The following is a 26,099-nucleotide window of genomic DNA, read 5'->3' as shown; positions in this document are numbered from 1 at the left end:
CCCAACCCCAAGGACAGTCCCATTCTACAACAGTGGCATCATGTAATATTTGTCCTTTTAGAAAACCCATTTTAAAATATGTTTAAGAATTATTTTGTTGTTGTATGCCATCGAGTCAGAACTGACTCTTAGCTGACCCTCCAGCACGTTTTCAGAGGCAGTAAATTGAAGGGGAGGAGATTGCCCATCCTTCTCGGTCAGAACAGTTGGTGGATTTGAACCTCGTGCCTTTGGGATTATACTGCAGTTTTTTATCACCAGCCACCGAAGCTCCCCTAGGAACTCTGTCTACGGTAATTCCTAAGGAATTATAGAAACTGATAAATTGGTTGAAGGGAAAGAGGAAAAGATTTGAATGAAAAATAACTCCTCAATTATTTACTTGACCAACTTGGAGAAGGAGGAGGGCTATAGGTGAAAAAGAGGAAATAAGAGTTCTGTTTTAGCCTTGTGAAATTTGAGATTACTCTCCGAGTCTTGCTGTTGTTTTAAGTCGAACCAACTCATAGTTGACCCTCAAGTAGATTTCTCAGGGGCTGTACAGCTCATGAGAGGAGATTCCCTATCTTCTTATGCAGAATAGCTGGTGGGCTTGAAGTGCATGTTTTTGGATTACAATAGCCTATGGATGGCCAAAAGAACAAACAGATATGTCTTGGAGAAAGTGCAGCCAGATTGCTGTTTAGAGGCAGGAATGGTGAAGCTTCGTCTCACACGCTCTGAAGATGTTGTTAGGAGGGACTGTTGCTTAGAAGGGGACCTCATGCCTGGAAGGGTGGACAGTCAGTGAATAAGAGGAAGACCCTCACTGAGATGGATTGACTTAAGTATGTTAGAGATAATGAGGATGGCACAGAATGGAACAGGGTTCAGTCCCGTTCATAGGATCAGTATGAGTCATATCCCACTCAGTGTCACTGAACAATAACAAATGGAATCTTGAATCAGGAGCTCTGGTGGCATCATAGCTAAAGCATTGAGCTGACAACCAGAGAAGGTCAGTGTTCAGTACTGCTAGCTGCTCCATCAGGGAAAGAGCAGTCTGCTTCCAAAGATTTCCAGCCTTGGAAGGGCTGGAAGGCAGGGCATCTCTGTACTGAAGGGTCAGTGTGAGCCAGAAGTGACCCAGTGAAGTGCATTTTTGGTTTGGTGTCTGAGTCTTTATTCTGCAGGAAGAGAGATTAAGTGTTCAGTGAGGAGTATTGAATGCTGCAGAACTGGGGAAGGTCAGCAGAGAGAGAAAGAAATTTGGAAAAAACAAACAGAACAAAACAGCCTGTGTCCTGAGGTCCTCCCACGTTTAGCTGTCGAGCAGAGGAGAACAGGCCAGAAAGGAGACAGAAGGATGATCAGAAGACAGGAGTCCAAAACCGCAAAGAACAAATGGTTCAAGAGGAAAGAGTAATTATCAGTGACATTGCAGTGGCTGTAGAGTTGGGGACGCTTTTATGAAAAGTTTGTACAAAGATTATTTTTGTTTAAATATATATTTTCCTATTACCTCTAATATGTTGTTCTGCTTATGACGTTTTCAATTGTTCATTTAAAATTTTTAATGGACTCTTTCGTACCAATTCACTTTATTTAAGCCTAAATATTAAAGGTGAAAATTAAAGTCTTCTCTTTTTTTTATCTTTTTTTCCCTTTTATTGGGAAAAACATATTGGGGGTACAAGGAGGTGAGGGTTGGGGGCAGAAAGGTGAGGATGGGCCAGGATGCAGTTGCAGAGCTGCACAGTTTGGTCAGTGGGGGGAGCAGGTGAAGGAAATGATGAGGGTCCAGTGGGGACCAGATGCTACAGAGGAATGAGAAGCATTTTCCAATGGTAATTAAACCAGCTGTCTTATTGATTTGGGAATTGGATGCCGACTCTGGCTTCTTCATGCTGAACAGGGGCGTAGGTGTAAAGGGGGGAAGGGAGGACGCTTTATCTCCTTACTGGTGGTCTTGGGTTAAAGCTGCTTGCCTTCTTGCTCTGTTAGAAGATATTTTCCTGTCATTTGCTCCCCTCTGGACTGCAAAGTGTTTTCCCAGGTGGGTCTAGTGGGGATGGCTGGTTGAACCCAGAGGCTCCATCCTCCTTTGCTTCCTTAGCTGTCAGTTGTATTTCCTTTTTGTCACTGACACTGGGTTCAGGGTCAGTTCTGGAGTAAAACTCAGTGTTAACGTTACTTATAGGGAAGGGAGCAAACCTAGAGAGAACAAACTTGTGAGTTACAAATAGAAGGGCTTTGGTGGTGTTGCTTTCAGGTTTACTGGGGAGAGAGTGGCAGAAGGTGGCCTAGGTAGCATTCTCTGGATACCCTAGGCATCCTTTTTCCCCCCCCGCCTCTCCACCCAGGGGTCAGATGGCACAATCTGGGGACTGAGGAGCTCACCCTGAGGGCTGCGACGGCTTACCCCGAGCTGGGGGCCGAGGGCAGCCTGCCCTGGGCAGAGGGCCACGACGGTTCACCCCAAGTTGGGGGCCAAGGGCAGCCCATCCCAAGCACGGCAACACCCCCCAGGAGCTGGCTGGTATACTCCTCCTCCAATTGCCCCTACCCCAGACTGGTCCCCTCGCCTGACTGAAGACTCTGGTCAGGGATAGTGTCACCCATTCCAGCACTGCCACTTTTTACCACCCCACCCCCGTAAGTGGTCATACTATATTTTGAAGTAGGTGTCACTGCCCTCCCCCTTTATATATGATAAAGGGAACCTGAGAATTGTGAACAGACTCCCCCCAGGTCTAACCATCTTTTGGCAGAAGCATTCAACAGAACAAAATATGTGGTACATTTAGGATGTGGGTCCTCTTGTGCATGCTGCCACTGTTAAGGTCACAGACTCACAGTGACTTTCAGCAGTCCATTCTATATATAGGTAATCGTCTTCTTTGGCCTGTTCAAGGAAACCCAAACCTGCAGATGGCGGGCATGCATCCCATCCCCCACCTCCTACTCAGGCGGCCAGCGGGGTGTGCACCCCCCCCCAGCGCGGGTGGCCGGCGGGGGGCGTGCAGTCCCCCTTAGCGCGGGCGGCCGTTGGGGGTGCGACCCCCCACCCTGCCTAATGGGTACTCCGCGGCCGCACGGCCCCTCTTGTGTGGGTGGCTGGCGCCAGCCTCCCCCACCACTGCCATCCTGGCGCCAAGAATTCTCTCCAGGACAAGTCCACCTTGTGGCAGTGTGGTAGCCTCACTGCACCAGTCTTGAGGAGGACCGGTGCCCAGCATCCATCCTGGGTGAGGGAATCCATTCGTTCTGGCTGTGGAAGCCTCATGGAGCTGCAGCTGCTGTGTGGTGTGGCGTGGGCTTTTGGGGGGGGGGGGGGCAGGGGGTTGGGAGCCACGAGACTCACCCATTTCTCCTTGGGAATCCTTGAATTCCTGTTGTTGAGCCTCGATCTTCACTGAGGGCCAGTCATCAACTGTTTAAGTGTTCAATTATCAATAAGCTGAAGTCTGTGGAAGGCCATAATGGCCCTGCTTTAAGTGGTTCGCTGGTCCCGCAGCTCACCACGCTGTCTCTGCCTCCGCCGCCATCTTGCTTAAAGTCTTCTTAATACAGAGAAAGAACCACCTACACTATTGTAATTTAAAGTAAAGCTCCCTCATAAAGGAGACGAAAAGAAAATAGTATCCTTTAATTTCATAGTTGATCTTCTCTTAGTGGCAAAATGAATCACTCAAGCATCGTGTACTTTCTTTGAAGATAGTCTTCCTCAGGAAGGATGGCACAGAATTGAACTTACTGTTTCAGTCTTAAAAAGAATTTTTTTAAAGAAAATAATCAGTTCTTTAAAAAAAAATTCAGACTACAAATATTTTTGTTGTTGCCATTAAGTGCTGTCAAGTCATAGAAGACTCATAATTATCCTATGAACAGAAGACCTGAACCCTTGTATATAAGTTTCATCATTTCTCCAAGTTCATAGAGTTTCCAGAGGCAAGCTGTTTTGGAAATGGATGTCACTCCTGCTTCCAAGCTTGTTTTAATCAGGAAGCTCCACCAAACACTGTCCACCATGGGTAACCATTATTGCATTTGACACATCAGTGACACAGTGACAAACATCTATGAAATAGTAAATATCTTAGTTTCACAATGTCTTGTAATGTATTTTTAAATATTTTTATTCTTATTTTTTTTAGTTAAAACTTACTTTAATAATGGAATTATGAGGTAAACAGGTATCCTATTTTAAGGCATTTAAGAAAAAGTTAAATATTAAAAGCAATAGGGATAATAGAAGGAAAACTGATGGCTTTGAGCTGTGAAGCTAGAGAAGACTATTGCATATACCATGGACCACTAGGAGAAAAACAGGTTCCTTCTGGAGAGGGTGAAAGCAGGCTGTTTCTTGGAGGCAAGGATTCTGAAGCTTCATCTGACATACTTTGGACAGGTTGCAAGGAGGGACCAGTCCTTGGAGAGGGATGTCATGGTTGGGAGGGTGGAGGGAGAGCACAAGAGAGGAAGACCCTCCTTAGATTGACTCAGTGACTGGGGTAATGAGGGTAGGTGTGGCAGAGACAAAAAGTTTGGCACAGGATGGAGCAGGTTTCATGGCTATAACTATAGGGTCGCTATGAATCACAGGTGACTCAACAGTATATAGCAACAGTAACATTAAAATGAAACATGAGAGAGAATCTAGAGTTAGAAAATCAAAAGGAAAGAACATACTTGACCTTTCTCAAGCTGAGCTGAAGAAAATACTTATGCCTTGAGTTGTAATATTGAATAATTCTGTGGGTGAAATGCTGAATGATACAAAAAGTATCAAAAGAAGAATGAGAGAATATGCAAAGAAAGGGTTGATGTTTAGCCATTTCAGGAGTTAGCATATGATCAAGAACCAGTGGTATTAAAAGAAATCCAAGCTGCACTGAAGACACTGACAAAAAACCAAGACTGCTAGAACTGACAATTACCAGGTGAGATGTTTCTGCAAATAGGTGTAATGCTGGAGGTGCTGTCTAGTCCCTGTTGAGAAATGTGGAAGATGGCTAACCAACCAACTAACCGGAAGCCATCCAGATTTGTGCTCATCTGGAAAAAGCCCCGAATTTTTTAGTTATTGAACTTTACTACCACATGCAAGTATACTCTTGTTGAAAAGAATGATGAAGGGATTGAAACAGTACATCAGCAGGGAGCTGCCAAAATTCAGACTTGATCCTGAAGAAGACATCGAAAAAAAGAGAACATTGCTGACTGATGGATTTTGACTGAAAACAGAATACCAGGAATAAGTTTACTTGTGTTTTATATCTATGTAAAGTCATTCAGTCATAACAAATTATGGATAATAATAGTGCAGAGAATGAATTTTTTTTTTTAAATTTTTTTTATTTTTGTGTGTATGTACCGTCAAATCAGATCTGACTGGTACAGGAGGAGATTGTCCCTCCTTCCCCGGCAAAGCATCTGGTGGATTCAAACCGTGCGCCTCTGAGATTGTAGTTGCAGCTCCTTGCCACTAGGCCACCAGAGCTCCCCTTGAATTTTTTGTTATTTTATTTTGTTATTTTGTGTGTGTGTGTGTGTGTGTACTGTCAAATTGGATCTGATTGGTACAGGAGGAGATTGCCCCTCCTTCTCCAGCAGAGCATCTGGTGGATTCGGACCGGAGAATGAAAAAAATCGATTGTGCTGACGTAGAACCTGAATCAAGATCAAGAGACAGTCTTTCAAAGAGAATGTGATGACATAACATGGTTTTAAGTAAGGGAAATGTGCATCAAGGTTGCATTCTTTGACCATACTTATTTCACACTGTGTGCTGAGCAGATAAAAATCTGGACCTTGTGTAGAAAAATGTGGCATCAGAATTGCAAAAGACTCCACAGCCTCTGATATTCAGGTAACACAACGTTGCTAAGAGAGAAAAGGACGTGAAGGACTTCCTGATGAAGATCAAAGCCTACAGCTTTCGGCATGGTTTATTAACATAAGACAAAAATACCCACAGCTGCTTGTCAGTGAGAAAAATCATGATAAATGGACAGGCGATTGAAGTTGTAGAGATTCTCAGTTCATTTGTATCGGTATCAGGGGGAGCAACAAGCAGGAAGTCTAACAAGGCATGCCTATCCCAAGCCATGGCGTTGTCAGATGGCTCATGTGTTTGTAAAATTTGGACAATGAATAAGAATGAACAAGGAAGAATTGAAAAGTATCAGCCTTTATGGTGTCAGTGAGAGATACTGAATGTAGCAGGGACTGCCAGAAGAACAAACAAGTGTATCTTGGAACAAGTCCAGCCTGAATGTTTCTCAGAAGTGAGAATGATGATTGAGACTTTGTCTCATGGACTTTGGACTTATCAGGACCAACCAGTCATCGCTAGAGAAAGACATCAAGCAAGATAAAGTAGAAGGTTAGCGACAAAGAAGACGTGGGACAAGATGGATTGACACAGTAGGTGCACTTGTGGGCTCAAATATAACAATTGTGAGAACGTCACAGGGCCAGTCAGTGTTGTATTCCATTGTACGTGCGCTCTTTCAGGGTCAGCACTGACCTGACTGCATCTCACAGCATCTTCAAGATTCAGCAAGTACAGAGGGTGTGAGGATGGCGCTGGACAGAACACGGTTCAGATCTGTTGTTCTATAGGGTCGTTTATGACTCATACTCAAATCAACAGCACACAATAACAACTCTTCCTCCTGTATCCTTGAAGCTTGAAGTTTGAATTAGATTCCAAACACACATAAGAACTGTCAAGTAAAAATTCCTCTTTCACAAAAGCAAAATCCTGCCATTTGGTTGTTTGTGCTTTCCCTTATTTATTAAGTAGATGATTCTGAGGACCTTTTGTCATGTGATAATGCTTATAGTTCGGGAGTTTCACGTTAGAGCAAGTGGCATTTTTATGCAGAGTAGGTCTTAACTTCTTTCCCTTTGAAGTAGAGTACCATCAGGTCAGAACTGACTCGTAGCTGACCCTCCTCCGGCAGTTGCTCAGAGACAGTAAACCACACGAGGGGAGATTGCCCATCTCTCTCCTGCAGAGCAGCTGGTGGATTTGAGCCACATACGTAAGGAGTTGGCAGCACAACTTACCACTAAGCCACCAGAACTTCCAGCTCCATAACTTGGGGCCCCTTGTTGGCTTTTTTATCTATTTCCTTTTGAAATAATAGCCTGTAGTTGGTCCTGCTCTAAATGAAGATCACACCTCACTGTATGTGCTCATTTGATGATGACGAGGCTGTTTTGACAGGTATAGACTAGTCTGTCTTATCACTTGTATAATTAGTTTGCTCTTATCATGGATTTCAGAAGAGCAAGCCAGAATGTTAGAGATGTTCATTTTGAACATCATAAGTTAAACACTCTGTCTTGACTTACGTTTGATAGGCATTTTCTCTCTTTAATCTCTAGAACTCCTCCTCATGGGTATTGTATAACCTGGCTTCCTTTTACTGGAGAATAAAGAATGAGCCATATCAGGTAGTGGAATGTGCCATGCGAGCGCTCCACTTCTCTTCCAGGTAAGAGTCCTCCCATCTGGATCTCCTGATGTGCCCACATAACTCTGGACTTTTAAAAAAACAAACATGGGACAGCAGTAGGATTTGGACTATACACGTAGTCCCCTCCAGCCTTCTCCAAAGAAATCAGTCTCAGTTTAAAAAAGTCACAGATGTGAAAAGGTTCAACATGGTACTTTCATAAGGTGTTTCTGATTTTCATTAAGGGTAAATCTATATATAATGCAAACATTCTGTGATTCATCTGAGAATTTAATTCAAGGCATTTGGCTAGAGAAATTATGAGTTAAGTAACTTTTTCATAAAGTAATTATAAACTTTAATTACATTTTAAAATCATAAAATGTCTGCCGGACCAGGTTTTTGTAGCACCATCAACATTATAAAAATGAGACCTGGTGATCCTCAGACATGGTTTCCTTTCCCTATAACTGTACACAAGGATATTTTCCTAAGCCCAGTAGCCGTGAACGTCGTAGTTTTGTAATTGTGGGACACATTAGCTCTTCTCTTGTAAGATCTAACTCGCCTCCCCTTCTCTTTTAGGCACAATAAAGACATTGCCCTGGTCAACCTGGCAAATGTGCTGCACAGAGCACACTTCTCTGCAGATGCTGCTGTCGTCGTTCATGCAGCCCTGGATGACAGTGACTTCTTCACCAGCTATTACACGCTGGGGAATATATATGCTGTAAATGCAGCTTTTTGTTTCATGAGCCAAATGAGTTGCTGTTTTCGCTATTTCATTTTCAATAGTTTGTCTTTTTTTTTCCTTTTCACTTTGTAGCTGAAAAAGGGGACATAGCTAGTAGTGAAGACATTGGGTGGAAAAGTTTAGCACATCAGTGTTTCTTAGTTTATTTTAGACTCTTTACAGGAAAATTAATTGTTGAAAATGTTAAACTCCTACAAAGTCGACATACTACTATTTTAAAATATCAATACTTGTAAACTTTCATTAAAGTTAATGAAAAAACATAACAAAAAAATAACAATAACTTCCAACCAAGTTGTCTAATATTACCTAAAATCTAAAATACACATGCCTTCATATTCTGGAGATCTGGCAAAAGTAGTATTCGCTGTGGTTGAGATATACGCATGATTGCACAGATCATTAGGAAGTTAGACAGATACAGTCAGGCCGTGGCTAACTTTTCCCTTCCATGTTTGTGTTTGGTTTTGTCTCTTCAGATGCTCGGAGAATATAACCATTCAGTGCTCTGTTATGACCATGCTTTGCAGGCCAAACCTGGGTTTGAACAAGCTATAAAGAGGAAGCACGCTGTCCTGTGCCAACAAAAACTTGAACAAAAATTGGAAGCTCAGCATAGGTAATTGGAAGAAAGTATTTTGCTGAAGCACTCCTCATAGAACCTTAGGTTAGATCTATTTTTGGAGATAATCAGTGTTAATTTGATCATTAGGTTATAAAAGAGACCACTTGTACTTTCTACCACTAGTCCTGTCTCCTTTCTCCATAACCAGGAAATTTAGCCTAAATCAGAAAGTCCTGTAGATGCAATGATTAAGCATTTGGCTACTATCCAAACCGTCAGAGGTTTCAGTGTACCAGCTCTCTGGAGGAGAAACAGGGCAGCCTCCTTCCATAAAGATGTGTAGTATGGCCTCGGCATGCTGTGGACAGTTCTACTCTGTCCTGTAGAGCCGGTAGGAATCAGAATCGACACAGTGGCAATAGATTTGGGGTTTTTTGTTGGTTTTGTGTAAATCCAGTGGTTATAGAAAGGAAACTCCTGAATAGCAGGGATTCTAAGAACTAGAGAATACTTCCAGTAAAATCTCTTCTTTTCATCTTTACAATTCTGAGCTCCAGTTTCTTTTATGAAGTCAGTTTGGGAGATTGTGAGATAGTCAGTAATTCTGCAAACTATGTTTATATTCCCATAGCATACACAGTGTCAGTGAAATCACCTGTACGTGCTCTATTTGATCTTTCTCTTCTTTGACTTCTAGGCCTGGGCTATTCTTATGCTAATCATGTGGAGCTGAGAGACAATATTTGGCCCCCAGTTTAAGCAAATGTGTGTGTCAAGTTGTACAGTAATAGGATTCTGTTGTACTTTCTCCTGGTAGTATGTATATTTAATAAAAAATAAATTTTGATTCCACAAATTATAGTTGCAATTAAGACACTTCATATAATCCAAAACTGCATTGTTCATCTCTTCTAAAATGACCTTTAATCCTTTTGTGTCTAATTTGGTTGTGAGAAAATGAAATGGAAGTTGGAAACTCATTAAACTTTTTGTGTTTGCATATTTTTCAATCTGTTTAAAGCACAATGGAGTAAAGTAGCAAGGTCAGTTTGTGTGTTTATAACTGGCTTATAACTGATCAAAACTTGCTCTCGCTTTGTTTCTCATTCATAAAACTTCACTTCTTTCAAAAGTTTGCTCTTCAGAATGGTCCTCTGATACTCAGTGTATATTGTTCCTAAATCTCCATATTTTAAAATTATAAGAGTTTTTTATTACATGGAATCAAGCAGCTGATTTGTTGAAATCAGACCATAGAGAATATTTCTTCCTCAGCAGTGTTTTCTCTGGTCTTTCCTATCATCTGTTGTTCTGAGAGCTATAGTGTGAGATCAGGGTACACAGCCCTCTTACTCTAAGGTTATTAGCAAGGAAGGTCCTACAAAGGCTTTGAATGTGAGTGTAACCAACACAAATTTTGTGATGAGAAATGAAGTTGTTAAATCTATGAAGATTTGTAGTCTGCTGCTATGTATTTTTTATGGCACCTGAGAAACCAGCAGGCTATATTAACGTCAGGATATTTATATTTAAGAGAAGAAAGCCACATCTATCTTTTTTATCCTGACTTTTAATAAGAAAAGTGGCATTTGTTTATTCCTGTTGTTCTTGAATTTGTGGCACATTGGTTACATGTTAAAATAAAAGGACATAGCTCAGCAGTCACTGCTGAGAACCAGAATATTTATGCATTTAAGTGAATTTTAAAAGTCACCATTTTGAAGCTCTGTAACTTTTTCCCTGATATTAAAAAACACTAAGATCCCTCCAGCGAACATTGAATGAGTTGAAAGAATATCAAAAACAGCATGACCACTACCTGAGACAGCAGGAGATCCTGGAAAAACATAAGCTGATTCAAGAGGAACAAATCTTAAGAAATATCATCCATGAGACTCAGATGGCAAAAGAAGCACAATTAGGTGAGTTTTCATTCCCCACGGTTGAGGGAAAGTTAGGACGCTCACTTCCAGCGTGCTTTATTAGCTTCCATGTACCCATAAAGTAGAACTAAGGGGTGCTTAGGACTGCTCTCAAGGAGCCCAGATGGAGCCGCGGTGAATCTTTCAGCTGCTAAGTGAAGGCAGTTCAAGTCTACAGCACTTGGCAGAGAAAGATGTGGCAGTCTGCTTCACTAATCACTTCTGTAGAGACCCTGTGAGGCATGTCTTTTCCATCCTACAGGGTCACTATGAGTTTTATTTTGGTTTGTTTTTAATGACTCCTTAATCTTAAGATCTAGGCCTAGAAAAGGGTTTTGCTCTCACAGCTTTCTAAATTTACATAACAAACAGCAGTACTGCCAACTTCTAGCAGACCCTCCATCAGGTTTGCAAAGCCTCCACACTGTATAGAAGGAGATTGCACATCTTTCTCCCACAGAACAACTGGTGAATTCAATCTGCCTGCCTTTGAGTTGGCAGCACAACTCCTTTCCCACGAGACCACCAGAGCATCGTGAAGTAAACTAGAACTTTTAGATCCTAGAAATCTTAAGAGTTATTGTCCCTCCATGCTGTCCATCAAAGCTTTGTTGACTTTAGTATGCATATGGATCCCTGGAGATTGCTTTAAATGCAGATGCAGTTCTGAGAGTTTTGGGTGATGATTGGCCTCTATGAGGAGAAGTGTGGTATCACGATGAGAGGAAGACTCAGTCAACAACCTGCGCTATGTAGTCACACAGCCCTGCTTGCTGAGACTGAGAAAGACCTGAACTGTCGGCTGCAGAAGGACAAGGACTGTAGCCTTCAGTATGGATTGAATCTCAACATCAAGAAGACAAAGATTCTCACCACTGGTCATTTGGCAGCACCATGATAGATGAGAAGAATTTGTAGTTGATAATGTCCACTTACTTGATTCCATAATCAACACTCTTGGCACCAATAGTCAGGAAATCAAAGGATTAACTGTGTTGGGAAAATCTGCTGTGAAGAACCACTCCAGAGTACTGAAGAGCAGTGATCTCAGTCTAGACACTAAAGTGCACCTGATCCAGGCCATGGGTTTCAAAATTACTTGCTGTGCATCAGAAAGCAGGACACTGACTAATGATGACAAGAAGAATTGATGCTTTGAAGTTGTGGTGCTGGAGAAGAGTACTAAACATACCATGGACTGACAAAAGGACAAACAGGTCTCCTGCAGAGAATGAAGCCAAGTTGTTCATTGGAGGCAAGGATTTCGAAGTTCCATCTCACATGATTGAATTTTGCACAATTAATGACTTATTCATAGCAAATACGTTTTTTAAGAGACATAAATGCAGGTTATATACATGGATTTTACCTGATGGTATGCATAGGAATCAGATAGATTACATCTATGGAAAGAACCACTGGAGAAGCTCAATATCAGCTGAGAAAACTAGGCCAGGAGCTGATTGTGGAACAGACCAGCCACAACTCATATGCAAGTTCAAGCTGAAACTGAGGAAAATTAAACCAAATCCAAGGCAACCAAAATATGATTTTGAGTCTATCCCACCAGAATTTCAGAAGCATCTCAGGAACAGGTTTGAGGCCTTGAATACTAATGAGCGAAGACCAGACGAGTTGTGGAAGGATATCAAGTGTATCATCCAGGAAGAGTGCAAACAGTCATTGCAAAGACAGAAGAGGAAGAGAAGACCAAAATGGATGTCAGAAGAGACTCTGAAAATTGCACTGGAGTGCAGGGAATCCAAAGCACAAGGAAGAATTCAAGATATTAGAGTTGAATAGAAGATTTCAAAAGGCAGCATGGGATGACAAAGTAAAATATTACAATGAAATGTGCAAGGAGTTGGAGTCAGAAAATCAAAAGTTCTGAACTTGCTCAGCATTTCTTAAGCTCAAGGAACTGAAGAACAAATTCAAACCTCGAGTTGCTATAATCAAGGATGCTTTGGGCAGAATGTTAAATGATCTTGGAAGTATTAAAAGAAGATGAAAAGATATACTGAGTCACTGTGTCGAAAGGAATTGGCAGACACAGAATAATTTCATGAAACAACATATGAGCAAGAGCCTATGGTGATGAAAGAAGTAGTTCAGGCTGCTTTGAAGGAAATGGCAAAAAAGAAGGCCACAGGAATAGATGGTATATCAATTGACATATTTCAGCTAACAGATGCTGCCCTGGACGTGCTCACCAAATTGTGCTAAGAAATCTGGAGAACAACCACTTGGCCAACTGACTGCAAGAGATCTATATTTGTTCTCATCCCAAAGAAAGGTGACCCAACAGAGTGGAAATTGTAGAACAATATCATTGATTTCACATGCAAGCAAGATTCTACTGAAGATTATCCAAAAACAACTGGAACAGCTCATAAGCAGAGAAGGAATATTGTAGTTGATGTTACAGGGATCTTAGCTGAAAGCAGGGAATACCAGAGGAATGTCTATCTGTGTTTCATTGACTATGCAAAGGCATTTGACTGTGTGGATCATAACAAACTGGCTGACTCTGAGAAGAATGGGAATCCCAGAACTCTTGATCGTGCTAATGCAAAACCTATACTTGGACCATGAGGCAGTCGTCAGAACAGAGCAAGGAAACACTGCATGGTTCAAAATTGGGAAGGGCATACGCCAGGCATGTGTCCTGTCTCCATACCTTTTCAACCTGTATGCAAAACAGATTATCCGGGAGGCTAGGCTCTATGAGGAGAAATGGGGGAGTCAAGATTGGTGGAAGATCTATCAACATTCTGCCTTATGCAGATGACACAACTCTGCTTGCTGAAACTGAGGAGGACCTGAAGCACTTGCTGCAGAGGGTCAAGGACTGCAGCCTCCAATATGGATTGAGGCTCAATGTCAAGAAGACAAAGATTCTCACCACTGGACCAATTGGCAGCATCAGGATGGATGGTGAAGAGATTGAGATTGTTCACAGCTTTAGTTTGCTTCACTCCACAGTCAACACTCTTGGCACCAGTAGCCAGGAAATTAAAAGGCGTATTGCCATGGGAAGTCTGCTGTTAGGGACTTCTCCAAAGTACTAAAGAGCAATGGTGTCTCTCTGGAGACTAAGGTGCATCTGATACAGTCCATGGGCTTTGCTATCACTTGCTATGCATCAGAGAGTTGGACAGTGACCAAGGAGGATAGAAGGAGAATTGATGCCTTTGAGCTGTGATGCTGGAGAAGAGTATTGAGGGTACCACGGACTGCTAGGAAAACAAACAGATTCATCCTGGAAAGGGTTAAACAAGGTGGCTCCTTGGAGGCAAGGATTCTGAGGCTCTAACATACTTTGGACATGTTGTAAGGAGAGACCGGTCCTTGGAGAAGGACATCATGTTTGGGAGGTTGGAGGGACAGCGCAGGAGGGGAAGGCCCCTCTATAAGGTGGATTGATTCAGTGACTGGGGTAATCAGGATGGGAGTGTCAGAGACAGTGCGATTGGCACAGGACAAAGCAGAGTTTAGGGCTATTGTACATAGGCAGCTATGAGTCGCAAGCAACCCAATGGCACATAACAATTATTATATATGTTTATATATAAGATCTCAATTAAGGTATCCTTTCTATTTGGAAACCAACAGTATCCCCTTCACTGGAGTTAAGTTCCCTGTCTTTTTGCCCCAACATCTCCATGTACTTCATATAATTGCTTTTGTTAGTGAGTTTTTAAATTATTAAACTTAAAAAAAATGACAAATGCTATCACAGATCCTATCTTCATAGTTTGAAATATGGCCTGAGATTCTGCCTTTGCTGACAAGCTTCCAGGTGATGCCTGACACACTTATGAATTCATACTACATTTTGAGTTACAGATTGCTATTAATATAAGCCAGACACCCTAGAAAGAATACATTCACACTCTTGCTCCAAGGCTAAACCTTGATTGTTGTTAGTATTTTTCTTGTCCCCTTATGAAAAAACGGGTTTTTTTAAAGTAAGATATTAAACAATGATTTGCTCAGGCAGGAATTCTTACCCGAATACGTTTCAAGAGATTCTGAAAACCTCCTCAAATTCTGTATAGAAGTGTGCATACACACACTGTTCTTTTTCTTCTGGGAAGAAAATCTAAAGCTGTTATTAAAGCCATTTAGGGGCTAAATAAGATAATAATAATAGATAAGATAATAAGTCTAAATAAAATAAGATTTTAGGCCATAAGGGACTTTAGTTGGCAGTTCATGTATGATTTTGACTGTACACAAAATGTTTCAATTCTGATCCTAGCCCTTGAGAGCAGATAGAATCCTCTTGACATCAGAAGGTAAATGGATAGGATAAATAAAATGACTCACAAAACTCAGGACAGTGTTATATACCCTTTTCTCCTGCTAAAATATTTTGGTCTTAAAAACTCGCTTTTTGAACATTATCTGTGACCATTTACAATCTACAAGTTTTCTTTTCCATTTTGGTATTAAAAAAAAATTCAGTCCTTGGGATTATTTACTTCTCAGTCTTTACAAAAATGTAGTCAGAATTTTTAATGGATATGTTTGGGGTGGGGGAACATGATGTATGTAAAGCAAATTCTCTCCAGAGAGACTATCACTGTTCTTAAAATTTTAGAAATCAACAGATTTTACAGACTGAGAATATAATTTCCCGAAAACACTTTAGTGATCAGCAAATAATCCCTGTTGATTTATAATTGTGGAAGCAGACTTCTTTAGGATGATTTAATGTGGCCATTCCTGAATGTCTCCCTTCCTATGTACCCTCTTTGTGAGTCCTCTGCTAGACTCGGAGGGATACAGAGTCCAAACCGAATAACTCCATGTTTTGTGTAACTGACCTTTTTCATCCTTTGTAATTTCCTACTCCAGGAAATCATCAGATATGCCGCCTGGTCAACCATCAGCATAGTTTACATTGCCAGTGGGACCAGCCTGTGCGCTACCATCGTGGGGACATCTTTGAAAATGTGGACTATGTTCAGGTCTTTTTCTTAATCTTTCCTAGTTTTTACAGACTTTTGCCAAAGACTAATATATTGTTTCTTTATCCTTCATATCTTACATGTTGTTACTTAAAATTTGTGATGTAGATTTAAGATGTTGAGTATTATTTTTATAAAGTCACATTTTGTGGAGCATGTTCAGTTTTCCATGGCTGAAAAATTCCATTTCCCAAAATAGTGTCTATATATGTTATATTTGATGAAGTTGAGCTATTCTTAGTATTGAGCTCAAAGCCTTCACCTTCCCCTCTTAATCTTCCTGAGTAAGACCTATAAAATCTAGGGGAAAAGTAATCATGCTGTCTCTTCTGTGAAGTCATAAACCCGGTTAGATTGTCTCAACTATATTGGTAACAAAATCATCATTATGAACAGAAAGTGTTTATTAGGCACTATTGTTTAGGCAAATGCTCTTTCTCATATACTTGCACCAGTATACACACAAACACATATAACCAGTTCTAGGCCATCTAGTTAAGAGGAGAAGATTTACAAGGATACCAAATAGCCTGTACCTAATGCTGAACTGAGTGGGATAGATAATAAATACAACCGAAATTCCAAGTAATATCCTAAAGAATATGGATAATAAAATAATACTTATTCTTTTATGTTTGAAAACCCACCATGTCCTATTTATAGATACAGAAATGTCCAGAGTTACTCAGTTCCTGGCATCCCCACTTCAAACCTGCAGCTACAAATTTGGTTGTTCACTGTACCTATTCAGGAGTACCCAGCTCCCCTCACTTCTGACCTGTTAGATTCTACCAGTCCCTTGGGTTCAGTGTTGTTGTATGTCCCATCACATTGGAACTCACTCATAACTGACCCTCCAGTGGGTCATCAGAATCTGTAAACCATATAGGAGGAGATTGCCCATTTTTCCCCTTGGAGCAGCTGTTAGAGCAAACCAAAAGCCTTTGGGTTGGCAGCGCAGTTCTTCACCACTAATCCACTAGAGCTCCTTTTGGGTTCAGTAGTTCACTAAAATGACTCACAAAACTCAGGGCAGTGTTATACTTAGGAGAGCTATATCTTTGTTAGAGCAAAAAGAGAATACCAATAAAAAGAATGGGATGAGGTCTGAGAAAGTTCCAACACAGAACTTCCATATCTCAAAGACGGATATGCTATCCTCCACATGCAACAGTGTTTATCACTAATCAGGAAACTCATGGAGCTTTCACAGCTAGACTTTTAGTAGAGATCTTGGTACATATTCAAATTCTAGCTTCTCTTCCTCATTTCATCAGTAACTGAAGTAATTAGGGCTTTGATAACCCAGAGTGGGTATTCATGGCCTTATCATTCTTACTACCCAGACCCTAGAGTCACCTCAGTAGCATAACTTGTTAATTAAAATGTGCTCTGGAGTAAGATACGGTTGCTGTATTACTTAAATACTTTGATTTCCTATTAGCAATATTTGCATATTGATCAGCTTTTTTAATTTGAGTTCAATGTTATTCATAACTTTTCCACCTCTGATTTGATTGAACTTTTCATTTTCTAGTTTGGTGAAGATTCTTCAACCTCTAGTATGATGTCTGTGAATTTTGATGTTCAGATAAATCAGACTGAAATCAGTGATTCAGTCAAGTCTTCTCCTGTGGCCCATTCTGTTCTCTGGATCTGGGGCAGGGACTCTGATGCATATAGGGTAAGATAATAAAGGATAATACAAGGTTGGGTTCCCCCCATTGTACAGTGGTGGGCCCCAGCCTCAGTGATATTAATATGGCCCCTTCAATACAAAACTTTGCACACTGAGTATAATTATCATACTTCACAAGTTTCTAAACTTGGCCTAGTTTATGCTTGAATATATGTCACTAATTTAATCAGCACTCTTTTTAAGTTCCTCTTGGGACCAGACTGGGATTACAATAGACAAACTCCATGTACTATTGGAGCTTCTATTTCTATGGAATATATAGGCAGCTTATAAAGAATCTCTATTTCTAAGCCACGCAGGAAATAGTTATATGCTAGCCAGTGGAAATCACCAGGTATGAGAGCAGGGACCACTTTTGTTTTGTTAACCTTCAAATTTATTGATCTTTCATTCTAATAGTTAACCACTCAGATTTGTAAAAAGAGCAAGGGCCACGTTGGGAGCATCATATCTGACTTTAATCAACTTCACGGAGGGAAAATATCCTCATCCCCAGAATCAATAACACTAAGACTAAGAGTTACCTCTCCTTCCCAGAAATCCATGCAAGCCATTCCTTGTGAGCCATTGGCTCCAATGATTTAGGCCTGGCAAACCCTGAATCCTTTGATGGTAAAGTGGATGGAATTATCATGACTGAGTTAGCCTAAAAATCTGAGGTAGATAGAGTACTATGGGGGCAAGCACAGCACCTACCACATTTACCTTAAAATATTAAAATTTCTACTTAATGGTATGCATAGATGCTCTTAGAAGTTTGCTTAGCTGTTGAAATACTGTATCTGAAGACATTTATGAGAAACTTTCTTTCTATATTAGGACAAACAGCATGTTCTGTGGCCCAAAAGAACAGACTGTGCAGAAAGCTACCCTCGTGTCCCTGTTGAGGGGGAATTGCCAACTTATTTTCTGCCTCCGGAAAACAAAGGACTCAGGCAAGTGCTGATGGATGTGGCAAAGCACCTGATTCTGCATGAGTGTCATCTGGCGGTTCTTTGAGAGCACCAGCCTTGGACCTGAAAGGTTAAGTCTTTATCTTGACATCACCCAAACTTGGAAAATATGAATCTTGTTCCTTTTTCTTGTGCCAGGATCCACGAGCTCAACAGTGATGATTATTCTTCAGAAGAAGAGGTCCAAACCCCAGACTGTTCCATAACTGACTTCAGAAAAAGCCAGCCTCTGTCCTACTTAGTCAAAGAATTAGAGGTCCGCATGGATCTGAAAGCCAAAATACCAGATGACCATGCACGAAAAGTAAGGCTCACTTCGGCTGGTGTTTATTGCCGTCCATTCTGGGTGACTTCCGAAGCCTCTTAGATGGAACCGAAAATTTAGGTGAAGGCAGCTGTTGAGCTTTCAATTTCTAGGCTAGAATTGAGGTATTGGTGAGATGACTGAGGAATCAGTCATGCAGTCATGCTATTGAAGAAGTAAGTGGTAGGAAAGTATTCCTTGGGGCTGCTTATGAGGATGACCTCAGCTCTGTTTCTTCCACTCAAAGAGGTAGGAAGATGAATAACACAGAACTCTTGAGTTTACCTAGCGAACGTCATCCTGCCCACTTTGAGCTAGTTTTGTATCCTTCAGTTTCCAGAGTTGGGAGTCTCAAGGTTCTCTTTCCGTGGCCTTTTCAACTGCGCTGTGGTCTTATTTGATGCCCTTAGGAATTTGTATGAGTTTGATAACCACTTGCAAATATTAGGGGAACACTGGTGGCCTAATTGGTAATGACTTGCACTGCCAACACAAAAGCAGGCAGATTGAATCCGCCAGCTGCTCCACAGGAGAAAGGTGGCCAATCTCCTGAGCGATGTAAAACATCTGAAAACCTGCTGGAGAGTCAGCTATGAGTCTGTTCTGACTTGACGGTAATAAGTTTCTGAGTTTGCAAACATTGTGAATAAGTTATGTTGTGCTATTTTCTTTAATTCCTGTTAGTTATTTATAACTTGGAATTTTTTATTACTGAGTATAAATTGTGTGAGATATTGTATTAGATAAAAGTGAAAAACTACCTTGTTACAGGGAAAACAAACCACCACAACTGCCTGCTTCTTTAAAAAAAAAATAATAATTGCAAAACTATCAGCATTTACTACTTATAGTAAAAAAATATTTACTGAGGCATAAAAACCTTATTTACCTGGTACTATCCGGGGTACTAGGAATACAAAGATAAATAGCTCATGTTTCCTGCCTTAGGATTGCTCACAGTCATATAAATGTTACAAAAACATAAAGTAGATTAATTGAGAATGCAGTAGTTTTTACAACAAGGGAAAAGAACAGGTTTTTATCACATGCTGTTGTCTTCTGAATAATGTCTTATTCCATTCTGGACTTTTAGGTTGACTGTAATGAGATATCATAGATTGCTTTAATGTACATGTGTTTGCTTGTATGTGTCTTTTAAAGGGAAAATGTTAAATCTGTTTTTAAAAGTGTCATTTACTAGTGTCATGTACCCCGTATGCCCATATTTGAATCCATCTCCCAGCCAATCATTGCTTCTTTATGAGTTTCAAACAAAATAAGCAACACTATCTACATTTACTTGTATATTATCCATAATGTTGGTACATGTCAGCAGGTCGTCTCCTGTTGGTGTGTGGATGGTCTCATCTCACACATTTTAAAGCATCTGTTTTTTTCATACGTAGCAGTTCCTGAGGAACTCGAATAAAGGCTGCCATCTATGAAATTATTTTCAAATGTCTTCCTAGTCATTTTAAATTTAGTCGCTCTTCCTTTTAATGCTTTCAGATTTTGCTTTCCCGTATTAATAATTATACTGTCCCAGAAGAAGAAATTGGGTCTTTCCTATTTCATGCTATTAACAAGGTGAGTCATCTGTGATGCACATCTTAAACATATAAGCTTGGTGTCACTGTTATTTGTCATTGCATCAATTCTTAATCGTAACGATCCCCTGGGACAGTGTAGTACTATCCCATAGCGTTCTCTAAGCTGTACCCTTCACCAAGGCAGATCACCGGATAATTGCTCCCATGGAGTGACTGCTGGTTTCTAACCAGTTATCATCTAACATGGCACCAAAACTCCTTAAACCCTTAGTAATTGTCAAATCAAGCTTATTAAAAAGTCTGTATAGAATAGATACATAGTAATGCACAGAATAAATGCTGCATGCTGATTTTAACTGAAATGTTGGTGATTTTTCAGCCGAATGCTCCTGTCTGGCTCATACTCAACGAAGCAGGACTCTACTGGAGAGCAGTAGGAAATAGCACTTTTGCTATTGCTTGTCTTCAGAGGGCTTTGAATTTAACCCCGTTTCAGTACCAAGATATTCCTCTTGTCAACTTGGCCAACCTTTTGATTCACTATGGCCTTCATCTTGATGCCACTACACTGCTGCTACAGGCATTAGCCATCAATAGCTCCGAGGTGAGATTTTATTTCTTGTCAGATCTGTGTTTGAGTGTGTGTCTGTGTGTGTACTCTGTGAGGTTATTCAAATGCAGAAAACAATCCGTGTTTTTCTAGGGAAGGTGTAGAAAAGTCATATTTTGGTTTTCAGAATAGAAATTACATGTTTACAGAGAGCATAAAAAATACTTTGTTTTGTTTTCTTTCTGATAAGTTCGCATTTTTATTTTAAAATGAGTAGAATTGCCAATTAGACAGTTAATGTTTTAGACATTTCCATTTAAATAAGAGCAGCATAGCTTCTAAAAATGCATTGCCTCTTTTTTTATGTCAGTCTGAAACATCTGGTTCTTATTTTATCCTACTTGTCACAGTGTGCACCTGCTTAATATTGTACTAGTTTACAACTTGAATTTATAGTTTTCTTTGTACCTACCAAACCAGAGCACAGTCTAAAGGTTGTTTTGATAAGAATAGACAGGTGGGTTGATATCCATACCCTGAGTCTGTGGGGACCGGCAAACCGTGGAGTCTGTCATTGCTTTGTAGTTCACTACTGTATCAAAGATGCTTTTTTTGCCTTTTCGTAAGCTTTGGCGACATGGTGGATAGGGAGCTGTACTGTCAACCCAAAGGCATGTAGTTCTAATACATCAGCTGTTCCAAGGGAGAAGAAAGGGCAGTCTCCTCCTATGTGAATTACTGCCTCTGAAAACCTGCTGGAAGGTCAGCTATGAATTGGTTGTGACTCAACAGCATATAACAACAACAACATTAAGTTTGATGGAATGCAGTTAAAATGAATGAACAGCAAAATTGATTTATAGCTCTAATATCTGCTTTAGATTATACAGCCAAAGTAACCATTAGATGAGGTATGCATGACTGGCTTAGACTGATTTAAAGGTAACCCTGCCCCCAAAATTCCATTTTTAAGTATGAGAAGGAAGCATTGTCTGAAAAGAGTTTGAGTAAAACAAGTGCAGCTCACTACACAATGAGTTTGAAATACACAGATTCTCAACTGCATTTAAATAAGAGATTATAATCTCTTTGCTAGACATCAATTGAAATTGTCAAAGAAGTACATAAAATATTTATCAAATAAATGTATCTATAAAAATGATGCTTACAATGTGCCAGATGCCAGTTTTATAAGGGGAACAGATGCTGTGTTTGGCTGTGAAGAAGCACGGGCCCCCCCAGACACACGGAATGCTCAGTACAGCTGCGTTCTCCTCATTGCTTCACTCTACAGTGCCACCAGCCACGGCAATTAGGCAGCATTCTTCCAAAGAAAGAAGAGCTTCCATTGCAATTAATTCTTTTTTCCATATTTTAAAATTATACTAGAACTGCAGTTGTTAAAATTCACCTTCCTCAAACTGACAACATTTGGAAGTTTTTCCTGTTTTTTATTTTTCTTTTTAAAGCAGGTTTATTTGGATATTTTTTTTAAAAAAAAATTTATTCATTAGTTGTACATTTTCTTCCCTTCTTCTTCCTACTTCCTCCCCCAGGCCACTTTGCAATGCATTTCATGTTCCAGATTGTTGCTATACATATATTCCTTTTGGACTATTCTTCCCTTCATCTGTTCCAATGCAGTGTTCACTATCAATCCCCCCTTTTCCTATTCTCCACCCAGTCCCCATCCCACTCCACCCTGTCAGTCCTACTATTTTCTAACAGTGTTATGTAGTATTTGTCCTTTTGTGACTGAGATATTTCACTTAATACAGTGTCCTCCAGGCACACCCATGTTATGTAATGATATATGAGTTCATTGTTTTTCAGTGCTTCATTGTAGTCCATGGTGTGAATGTAACAGTAGATTTTCCATTTGTTTGTTGATGGGCATTTGGGTTGCTCCCATCTCTTTGCTGTTATAAATAATGTAGCAATAAACAGGGGTGTGCATACATCTCTTTGAATCCTAGCTCTGGTTTCTTTCCCAACAGTGGAATTGTTTGGTCAAATGGTATTTTGTTTCCAGTGTTTTTGAGAAAGTGCAAGGCACCTTCCATAGTGCCTGTACCATTTTACATTCCCATTAGAAGTGAATAAGAATGCCAGTCTCTTCACAGCTTTGCCAGCATTTGTTGTTTGCTACCAGAAGTATTTCTTTATAAGCTTTAATTTAATGAAAATATGTAAAAAAAAAAAACATTTTAAAAAAGAAAATAGTTCATAATCTTGAAACTCCACTGTACAGCTGATTTTTTTTTTACTTTTTTTTCTATATTTTATTAATTTTCATAAACATTTGCAGAGATTTTGGGTTTCCATTCATTCATTGTTGCACTATTCTCTCTACCCTCCTCCCAGTTTGTTCTTGTCCAAATGCCACAGGGCTTGTCAAAGCCAGTTCTGATTAATCTTCTTTGTCAGTGTGTCCTTTGCCATTCCCTATCACTCCTCCCTGAGAGAGACTTCACCCTGAGTCATAAGGAAAAGGGGATGGCGTATTCTCTTAGCTACTTCCTGCTGAAAAGGGACGCTGTGGGTTTCAGGGTGAAGATCTTCTCTCACTACTCTAAAGGGCCCCTTTGGCAGTAGGAAACACATAGACTATTATGGAGATTGATTTTGGAATTTAGATGCACTCTTATTGATTATGCTTGGCCGTACATGTTCATATCCTTGAAGATGTATCATGGGGGTGTTGCAACCTAGAAGACACAAATTTTACTAACAAGTTATAAGTACATGAGTCCAAAAATTATGGAAAAGTAAAAGAAAAGATTCTTTCATTGTTTTACAAACCCTCCCCCAGGTCCCCTCCACCATGTAGCCCTCGCTCTAGTCTCCTGTGATGACAGAAATACCTAGTTATATATCTCTTTTAAACAGTTTTCTCCCTCCTCTGTTTCAGTGCAGTATACATTATTGAACCCATCTTACTCATTCTCTCCCCAACCCCAAGGACAGTCCCATTCTACAACAGTGGCATCATGTAATATTTGTCCTTTTGTGACTGGGATATTTCACTCAGCATAATGTTCTCCAGAGTCAACCATTTTGAATACAGCTGATTTTTAAAGTTTCTTTTGTAAAAAAAGTTACTATCATATAGTTTTTATACTCATAAATTTAAATGGAAGTGGGTGGTGGAAAGAATCACTGGGAAAGCTCAATATCAGCTGTGAAAACTAAGCCAGGTGCTGATTATGGAATAGACCACCAACTACTCACAAGCAGGTTCAAGCTGAAGGTGAGGAAAATTAAATCAAATGCATGGGAACCAAAATTTGACCATTGAGTCTGTCCCACCTGAATTTCAAAACCATCTCAGAGACCTTGAAGACTAATGAGCAAAGACCAGGCGAGCTGTGGAAGGATATAAAAAATATCATCCAAGAAGAATGCCAAAGGTCATAACAAAGACCGAGGAGGAAGAAAAGACTGAGATGAATGTTCGAAGAGATTCTGAATCTTGCACTAAAACTCTAGGTAGCCAAAGCAAAGGGAAGAAATCAAGATATTAAGGAGCTGAACAGAAGATGTCAAAGGGCAGCACAGGAAGACAAAGTATTATATTGAACTGTGCAAAGATCTGGAGTCAGAAAATCAAAGCAGCCGAACTTGCTCTGCATTTCTTAAGCTGAAAGAACTGAAGAACAAATAATGGAAGCCTCAAATTGAAATGCTTAAGGATGCTTTGGGCAGAATATGAAATGACCCAGGAAGCATTAGAAGAAGATGGAAAGAGTATACAGAGTCATTGTACAAACAGGAATTGGCAGACACAGAAGAATTTCATGAAATTATGTGCAAGAGCCTATGGTAATGAAGAAAGAAGTTCAAGCTTCTCTGAAAGAATAGGCAAAAAAACAAGGCCACAGCAATTGGTTACATACTGATTGACATTTTTCAACAGACAAACATGGCCCTGGATGTGCTTACTAAGTTGTGTGAAAGAATCCGGAGGACAACCACCTGGCCTACTGACTGGAAGAGATCTGTATTTGTTCCCATTCCAAAGAAAGGTGAACCAACAGAATGCAGAAACTATTGAACAATAACATTGATATCACATGCAAGCATGATTTGGCTGAAGATTATCCAAAAACAACTGAAATAGCACATCAGCAGAGAACTGCCTGAAATGCAGGTTGGGTTTAGAAGAGGCTGTGGTACTAGTGAAATTATAACAAAATTACATGGATCTTGGCAGAAAGCAGAGAGTACCAGAGGAATGTCTATTTGTGTTTCTTTGGCTGTGCAAAGGCATTTGACTGTGTGGATCACAACAAACTGTGGCTAACTCAGAAAAATGGGAATCCCAGAACACTTGATTGTGCTTATGTGAAACCCATACTTGGAGGCAGAGCTAGGAAATGCTGTATGGTTCAAAATTGGGAAGGGTGTGTGCCAGGGATGTGTCCTATCTCCATACCTTATCAATCTATATTCAGAACAGATCATCTAGGAAACTGGGCTCTATGAGGAGAAATGTGGCATCTGGATTGGAGGAAGACTCATCAATAATCAACCACAAATTGAGACACTTGGGAGTGAACCTAATTGGAGACACACAATAGCTATACAAAAAACCCTACAGAACATTTCTGCAAAACATAATAAAAGACCTAAATAAATGGAAAATTGTTCCCTGTTCATGAATAGGAAGACTCAATACTGTGAAAATTAGAATCCTTCCAAAAGCAATGTACATGTTTACCACAGTCCCAATCTAGATACTGAAATTCTTTTTCAAGGAGATAGAAAGGGAAATTGTCAAGTTTATTTTAAAAGTAAAGAGGCCCTGAATAAGCAAAGCACTTCTGAAAAACAAAAATAAAGTGGGAGGCATAGCACTCCTGACCTCAAAACCTACTACACAGCGGTAGTAACCAAAATAGCATTGGTACTGGTACAAAAGGCACATAGAGCAGCGCGAGGGCGACGCCGCCAGACCGGGGAACGCCGGGGGAACGCAGAACGCCGCCCGCCGGGGGAAACTCACGTGGCCGCCCGCCAGACCAGGGGAACGCCGCCACCAGACCGGGAATGCCGCCGCCAGACCGGGGAACGCCGCTAGAGGGACCTGGAAGAGACCCGGGAAGAGCAGCCGGGGGAACGCACGCTGCCGCCCGCCAGACCGGGGGAACGCCGCTGCCAGCCGGGGGAACGCCGCTGCCAGCCGGGGGAACGCACCCCGCCGCCCGCCGGGGGGAACGCACGCCAGACCGGGGGAACGCCGCCGCCAGACCGGGGAACGCTGCGAGAGGGACCCTGAAGAGACCCGGGGAGAGCAGCAGCCAGCCACCTGCCGTGGAACTCCAGAGGAGCGAAGACTGCCGGACACTGTGGGACCCCCCTGCAGCCCACACCTGTGT

The 26,099-nt window shown here is 40.8% G+C and overlaps 1 protein-coding gene across 2 annotated transcripts in view; it reads left to right on the top strand.

Moving 5' to 3' along the window:
- Nucleotides 1–26,099, top strand: part of TTC17 (tetratricopeptide repeat domain 17) — a 135,892-nt gene that overhangs the window by 44,826 nt on the left and 64,967 nt on the right. For both annotated transcript variants that reach the window (XM_006896754.1, XM_006896755.1), the window contains exons 6-15: nucleotides 7,378–7,487; nucleotides 8,034–8,178; nucleotides 8,682–8,821; nucleotides 10,529–10,689; nucleotides 15,553–15,665; nucleotides 17,203–17,349; nucleotides 18,184–18,299; nucleotides 18,456–18,621; nucleotides 20,131–20,208; nucleotides 20,551–20,775. In XM_006896754.1, coding sequence (XP_006896816.1) covers nucleotides 7,378–7,487; nucleotides 8,034–8,178; nucleotides 8,682–8,821; nucleotides 10,529–10,689; nucleotides 15,553–15,665; nucleotides 17,203–17,349; nucleotides 18,184–18,299; nucleotides 18,456–18,621; nucleotides 20,131–20,208; nucleotides 20,551–20,775 — 1,401 coding nt within the window. The remainder of the gene's footprint in view (nucleotides 1–7,377; nucleotides 7,488–8,033; nucleotides 8,179–8,681; nucleotides 8,822–10,528; nucleotides 10,690–15,552; nucleotides 15,666–17,202; nucleotides 17,350–18,183; nucleotides 18,300–18,455; nucleotides 18,622–20,130; nucleotides 20,209–20,550; nucleotides 20,776–26,099) is intronic.

Source organism: Elephantulus edwardii, unplaced genomic scaffold, assembly GCF_000299155.1.
Source record: "Elephantulus edwardii isolate Elephantulus edwardi_28Jun2011 unplaced genomic scaffold, EleEdw1.0 scaffold00189, whole genome shotgun sequence".
NCBI classification, from domain to species: domain Eukaryota; kingdom Metazoa; phylum Chordata; class Mammalia; order Macroscelidea; family Macroscelididae; genus Elephantulus; species Elephantulus edwardii.
Note: the sequence above shows the minus strand (reverse complement) of the source record. Positions and strands in the feature narration are given on the sequence as shown.